At 32.3% G+C, this 7,915-nt stretch overlaps 1 protein-coding gene across 5 annotated transcripts in view; it reads left to right on the top strand.

The window, feature by feature from the left end:
- The first annotated feature begins 240 nt into the window (after window positions 1-240).
- Window positions 241-7,915, top strand: part of LOC124354417 — a 61,000-nt gene continuing 53,325 nt past the window's right edge. The window contains exons 1-2 of one of the 5 annotated variants that reach the window (XM_046804854.1): window positions 241-929; window positions 2,065-2,271. In XM_046804854.1, coding sequence (XP_046660810.1) covers window positions 519-929; window positions 2,065-2,271 — 618 coding nt within the window. In that variant the 5' untranslated portion in view covers window positions 241-518. The remainder of the gene's footprint in view (window positions 930-2,064; window positions 2,272-7,915) is intronic. The other 4 variants (XM_046804853.1, XR_006921681.1, XM_046804855.1 and 1 more) reach the window with 4 other exon arrangements.

The raw sequence follows: 7,915 nt of genomic DNA, 5'->3' as shown, positions 1-7,915 counted from the left end.
TTAAGTAAAAACAAATTTTAATTGATGATTTTGTTAGTATAAAATTGCAATATTTTCAAGAATTGAAACATATTTCTCATTACAGCTGTTACAGTCTTCTAGATCGGATATGTTAAATTCGTGCGTACATATATAGTGATATAAATACTTTTAGTTAGAGCTAATCTTCCGTTTGTCCCTATATCACCGTACTATCATATGATATAATGTCACTAGTTTCTAGACTATAGTTGAATTTCGTACCGCTAAAGACCCCACTGAATTCTGTACTGCCTTTCATTAAATCATTGTGTCTTTAAAAAAAAATAATCGATTGTATCGTGTTTTGTATACAGTATAAGCATTATATTTTGTTACTGGCCATTTTTTATCTCCCAATTCGGCGCCACGTTGTCTGGTGAGGATGGTAAGAGGGGGGTGGGTGGCATGATGCAGCGGATTCCCTCAATCTGCCATTTCGTTTCCGGCACCTCGTGGTAGATCATCTCTTGCTTTCCTCGTTAGTCCCTTCACAAAAAATGCAGATTGATCCTATCTCTAAGTTAGGCAGAGATTTGAAATTCTCGATCTCAACCAGAAATAGAACTAGGTACTTCGGACCTGAACTCAATTCATACGTAATCCCGGAGAGGAACTCGGAGGTATTCGTAGGCCGCCTACCTTCCAAGACATTTGAGGATAAGATATATCCTTTTTTCGCTAAAGCCGGACAGATCTATAGGATCAAGTTGCTGCTGAAGATGGACGGAGGCAATAAAGGATACTGCTTCGTGAAGTACACGACAGAAGCAGAAGCCTCCAATGCCGTGGCCACATTGAATGGAGTGGAGTTCCCCGGAGCCCCCCACGGTCTGTACATCACTCGCAGCACCGACCACCGTACCCTCATGGTCACCGGGGCAGAGGTCTCGCTGGAGAAAGTTTGCCAGGTGAGTAGGACTACGCTATTATCAAAAACCGAGTCGACACGTTACACCTACTACACACGTTCCTCCTACTGCACACGTTACACCTACTACACGTGTTACTCCTACTGCACACGTTACACCTACTACACGGCAAAGTTTTGAAATTTTGTTTTGTTAGAAATTAACATCATAACTGTAATAATTTTATCACAAATTTGTATTCACCACTAAGTAAGTCCTAAATCGATATTTTAGTTAGAGATAAGAATTTAAAAATATGGAAACATAACTTTGAAATTATTTTAGTATGGACTATTGAAATTTGAAAGGATAGTAGGGTTTCGGACATTTCTTATATGTTACACAATGTATAACACAACGTTTTGAGGAATGAACTCTACCTCCTTCATCAGGTTAGGATGTAATCAAGTCATGCAATAAGAAAGAAAAACAGAGGATAAGGTAAAGGGGTTACATATATCTGAAAATTGCTTGGAGTCCAGATAGGAGAAAATGAACCCAGGCGTTGTCACTGCACAGGATGCAAGTGGCGAGTACGACCCCACCAGCTCGTGGGGAAGTGGGATACAGGGTGAGAAGTGAGAAACATCCAATTGCATAAAACCATGTACTAACGGTTCTGCCTTATTGGCGATTGCTGTTAGTGACCTGGTTCTAGCTCATATTTGTCCTGCACTTTCCGAATTACTGAGTTTTTAGCTTTTCAAAAATGGATGACTTCCATTTATTCACATGCTACTCTATATGGTACTCTATACATTATTGCTATTAATTTTGAATCCAATGGGCACACACATCTTGAAGCACACCGAGCACTTCCATTAAAGTTGTATTTTCATTTTGATTGTTACAACAACAGACAAATTACGTTTCGGGAGCTGGTGTCTGAATTCTAAAACGTTACATTCTAAAATTATTGGGTTTTGGCTCTAAATGTATATATAGAATTTCATTTTTAAATCGGACCTTATATATGGAGTTTCAATGAAACCATATTATGGAGATGCTATAAAAAGATTTGTTAAAAGGGATATTATTTTCGTATTTGTTAATTTCAACGCTATTTAATGATTATTATTACTATTGTAATTATTAGTGATGGCTGACATTTGTAACGATGCGTTTGTCCCCGCAGGATATACAGATGCGAGTGGATGGACACTTCAACGCGACTACGGTCGTTGGAAATTCTGCTGTGTACCTTCTGGAGTTTCAAGAGCACTTTCAGGCCATCCTTGTTATAAGAATGTTCGGGCCCCGAACCGCAAGTTACTGGGGTCCCATGGCTGTGTTGGACTGGCAACCTAACGAACAAGTTCAACAGAGAGAACTGGAGAAAAGGGTAAGCTTCTACAACATTTAAATTAGTGTTTAATTGTCTAATATAGTCAGTGCAATTTTTTGGTTTCTCATTTTCTATACCATTATAAAGGAGCGTTTAATAAACAATTATATTCTATACAATGCGAAATTCACGTTAAACAAAGTAAACTTTACTATTTGAGTACGTTTCAAAACGTAAAGTTCATAACATAAAGTAGACTATTATTAAAAATTATATCAAAATGTAAATTTAGTATTGTTCACAATGAAGTAAAAGTGTTTTCAAAAGCTCCAGTTTCAAATCGTAAATTTGTTATTGAAGCAAGTTAAATTATGTGGCTGTATCAAAAACGTAGCCTGAAGTTTTAAAACGTACATTCAACGTCACAACAGGCCATGGTGTGCGTCGCGTACATTGCAGGCGCTATTTAACTGCCGAGCTATGTACTGCAGGAAGACCCCTACATTCTTAGTTCTTGTGTTTGTGGTAGTGCGGAAAACTACTATGTAATACAAACATAATTAATTTAAGTGCAAATATGAAGTTGTTACTCAAACTAAATTTCTGAATCCAATATTAAATAAATAACACATAAACCAACCTGGCTAGTTCAGAATGTAGTATAATGGTATATTAATTAAATTAGAAGAACCTTGGAACATTTCAGTTACGTTCAAGAGCAATTTTGACAGTCATATTATGATACTTGAGTAGTTACCCTCGACTTCACTACCGATTTCCTCCTGAATAACAGGTACTTAATAGACATTGTTAATGGCCTACAAAACACTCCTGAGATAAGTGATAATTATTGGTAAATACTCCAAACTCCTCATCCAATTTATAATTATTGTACTTTAAAATTATGATGGTGATATCGACGTTGGGTTAGGACAATACTTGTTTATACTATAGCCATTTAAGATTACATTAATGAATACACAAAAGGTAAAAATAATCTTTATCACTCTACATCACATGAAGTCGTGTGCATTTAAAGTAGAAAATTTATGCAGTTTGTCATCACGCCAAAACGACTAAAGATAGAAATGTGAAGATTGTACTGTAGATGAGTTAGCTTCAGGGAATGACATGCTTTTTTTAATATCAGTTTTTATATTTCTTTTACTAAAGAAAACCAAGTTTTATGAATAAAACATATGCACTCCTTAAAATATATAACTATGTGCATTCTGTAATATTTTTACATTGTCATTCTCAGTCATTTTTATTTGGACCTGATTCCAAAATTGGGCAAATTTCATACTTTCATTCCTAAGCGATCGAAAGAACTTTTTTACATTATTCAGGAAAGCTATCTTGAAATGTTATGAACTTCAAATAAAATAGTATTTCCTCACCCAGAACTGATTGCAACACGTAAAAGAGCAGTGCTCCGGGGCTCTGAAGTCGGAGAGCAACATTCACAGTGTTTATGAGCACCAACTCAAATATCTTTGTAAAACTGCAATATATATATGTATATATATATATATATATATATATATATATATATATATATATATATATATTAATCTTCAATAAGAAATAGGAAAATAGAAAATATTAAAAAATTTCTATATTTCGGCTTAAAACCGTCTTCAGGAAATAAAAATTATAAATAGGGCTATAAGAACAAAATAAACAGAACTTCAACACAGAAAATGAAAATTAAGAATGAATTATGTAATTATGTAGAATGGTAAACATATGATTTGATTTTATAAATTCACTTTGACTAAGTCACCTTAAATTTGGAAATTTTGATTTGATGCCGAGCTGATAGGCTTGTTCCATGGTTCTAAGACTGTTTGTACTTAAATTTTCTGATATCTTTCTAATTGATTTCACTGAATATGTTTCTTCAAAATTTAAACTATGTTTTAAGTCATGTGCCACTACAGGTTGCTCTGTCTTTTTATGTTTATATGCATACCTGTGCCCTGTCATCCTTGTTCTAAGAGAATTTATTGTCGAGCCAATATAATCTTTAGGGCATAACTTGCACTGAATTTGATAAACTATATTTTTTTATTCACATGATAAGTCTTCAAAATATACTGTATGATTTTTTGTGTAGAACTACTTATAAATGTTTTTGAAGTATAGCACATGTTGCAAACTAAGCACCTGGGTTTATTGCAAGGATGTGATCCAACTGTCACGTTATCTTGGTCTTTGTGCTTAGGTGATTTTGGATGTACTAAAATATCTTTCAAAACTGGTGGTTTTTAAATTTTATTTTAGGAATGTATTTAAAAATGTTTTTAGTTGAATCAGAGCTGTCCAATAAACTGTATGCTACTCAAAGTATACTGTTAATTTTATAAAGTCCTGAGTGGTATTTTGTTAAAAACTTTGGATCATTATTGTCAAATTTAGATTTATTTGTTCCAACTGATAGTGATTTAATGTTCAGTTTTTTGTTTAAAAGTTTGCAAGAATAACACCTTTTGGAAAATACTGATAATAAATTATCAATATATTGTTCTAAGTGATATTTTTACTGCATAAATTTTGGGCTCTTTTAGCTGAACTCTTTGGAACGGCTTTTTTGACATGGAACGGATGACAACTGTTATAATGTAGGTATTGAAATGTGTTGTTGTTTTTTATATTTATTTTAGTTTTCAACTTTTGATTTTCAATAAAAATATCTATATCCAGGAAACTTACAATTGAATCAGATATCTCCCACGTAAACTTTAAGTTACAGAAAGTGTTCAGTGATTGCAAAAAATTTGTAATTGTTCATTACTGTATGTCCATATCATGAAGATATCGTCAATGTAACATTTCCAAAATATGGGTTTGTATGGTTGTTTTTCTAGAAAATCATGTTCAAGCTTGCCCATCACAAGATTAGCATAAGAAGGAGCCATTCTTTTTCCCATGCTGTCCCTTTTTGCTGTAGATATAAGTTATTTTGAAACCTAAAGCAATTCGTAGTTAGGATGAAATTTATTAATGTTAAAAGAAAATCTGACGAAGGTAGTGTATTTTTGGGGCGTTTGTTTAACTAGTACCTATTTGACAGAATCAATTCCTTGTTGGTGTTCAATATTTGTGTACAATGGTTGGAATTGTTACTAATTTAGTATTTTCAGGAAGAGGTTGAGATACTCTTTTCACAAGGTGCAAACAAATCATTACTATTTTTCATGAAAGAAGGAAGATGTCACAAATTCTTTTAAATGGTCATCAACAATGAAGAAATTCTCTCAGTTGGATAAGATATTGAAGCTACAATTGGTCTTCCTGGTGGATTTGAAATATTCTTATTGGATTTTTGGCAATATGTTGAATGTTGGTGTTTTTGGAGATTTATTTATTAGTAAATTGATGGAATGATCACTTAAGTTTTCTTGTAAGGCATTATTCTCTATGTAATTAGATATTTTTGAACAAAATTCTTCATTAAGATCTCTATTTAAAATTTTATAACTAGTTGTGTCACTTGGTTGTCTTTCTGCTTCAACAATATAATCCTTTATATTCATTACTACAGTTACAGCCCCCTTGTCAGCAGGATGTATTATTATGTCCTTGTTATTTTTTAAAGAATTTGTAGCTTTTTGCTGCAGTTTTGTTAAATTTATTGTTTTTTGGTAAAGTATCTGCAAATGATATCTGCTATTTTATGACATAATTTGTTATAACAAATATAAGAGTTTACTTAAAAAAAAATGTATGTTGAAATTTCTGTAAAACTGCTTATTAAATTTAAGTTATTTATATACTTGCAATTATCCGTGGCTTTGCACGCAATTGCATGTTGAAAAACAGAGACACCATGGGAACATTTAGGGCCATTTTAATTTACTCTGCCCATAGTATTTTCTTTTTGTGACCTAATTGGTTTTTCCTTGTTTCACCGATCCAGAACTCGTATATTTACATATACATAGGTCTGAGAAGCCTACTTTGGTCATACAGCGTCTACTTTAAGCCATTGTAATTTACTTCCAGTGTAAGATATATCTAGTGCCACACTTGAGTTTGTTTGCTTAGTTGCCCTGATCAAGAAGATATACACATAAGCAGGTTTGAGAAGACTACTTCTGTCAAAATACTACTAAGATGGGTTTTATGTCTTTAAATTTATAAGTTAGTAAAAGTATATAGTAACTCTGTTTGATACCTACATATAGTACTGACCAAGCATTGCATACTTAATATTTGCTAACACGTACAATTAAAAGTATATTTTTCCTGAAACTTATACTTTTATCATCCTGGATAAATTATGTGCGCAATAATGATTCCAGAAAAAATTGAAATAAGTTCATTCTTATTCTTTTAATTTTCTTATCTTGATATTTTTAATTTTGTGCTCAACAGCGATCGCAGAAAAGTTTGAAATGAGAAGCATTGTTACTAAAAAGCTTACTCAAAGCTTTCAGTTGTATAAACGTAAACGAATTTATAATAATAGTTAAACTAATTAAACATATGGTTGTCCTGTCATAAAACAATTCAAATTCATATTAATTTGTTTTTATAAGAATGCAAACACGAAAAGTAACAACACAAAAACTACTGAACTCATCCATAAAAACACTAACTGATAAATACATTTTTCTAAATTAGATAAAAAGAAGTACATATATTGTAAACAAAACAAATTATTGAAAAACTGTTATTTTACATCATTTGCCTCCTACTATAATAATGTAATATAGCTGTACTGGATATAAATTTTACAGTCAAAACTAATTGTATATGGTCTGTTTTAGTAAAAAAATAAAACAAATACATGCATTCGCATGAAAGATGTTTGATTAATAGATAATCACAAAAGAAATATATATGGGCCTACAAATATATTACAGACTTGTATTTCACATGCCCTCACACACCCATCCATCCACACACATACAGTATTTACACTTACGAGTCTTCATGCACAGGACATTCTGCGGACCTACATAAATCAACCCTCGCTTACAAGCTCCATACTTGCACCATAACACACAGGCACGCAAGCACATGCACAAGTCACAGTTCGCCATGGTATTTATCTCATTTTCTTATATGTGATATCTTATCTTACGCATATTTTGAGTTAAAGTAAAACCTAATTTTCCCATATCCGATTTCAAGTAAATAATTTTGTCTATTTTTTGTATGTGTTAATGTCGTATGGGCGAGGATATTTAATAAAACTAGGAAGCTTAAAAAAGGTATGTTCTTGATGCAATGTGATGAGGTTGATGTAACTGTTAATAATCGGTCCATGTGTGCCAATGCCAAAATTAACTGAGGCTCTTGTTGAATTCGAATGGGATATTTAATTAGAAATAATATTTTAATTTTTGTTAATGTATAATATCGGGGTTCTTATTTATAACCTTGTTATAAGATATTTGGGTAGGGTACGATAAGCGGACCTGGTTTTTTATATCAAAGAATGTAACAATTGATACCTAATATTCGCATCCCAAATCATAGACTATCGATCGATATAAAAGTATCTATAGTGCTCAATAAAAATCATATGTTTTAAATTAAAATATGAATTTAATATTTACAGTGGTCAAACAAATTATTATAACCAAAATTAGGAAAACTGAAAACGACCATATTTGCTACTCTCACAGTTACAGTTGTTTCTTTCTCACAAATTTCACATAATGGGTTTTTCAGTAGGAATACATGTTGA

The sequence above is a fragment of the Homalodisca vitripennis genome, chromosome 2, assembly GCF_021130785.1.
Source record: "Homalodisca vitripennis isolate AUS2020 chromosome 2, UT_GWSS_2.1, whole genome shotgun sequence".
NCBI classification, from domain to species: domain Eukaryota; kingdom Metazoa; phylum Arthropoda; class Insecta; order Hemiptera; family Cicadellidae; genus Homalodisca; species Homalodisca vitripennis.
The sequence above is the reverse complement of the archived record's forward strand: the minus strand, read 5'-3'. Positions and strand labels throughout refer to the sequence as shown.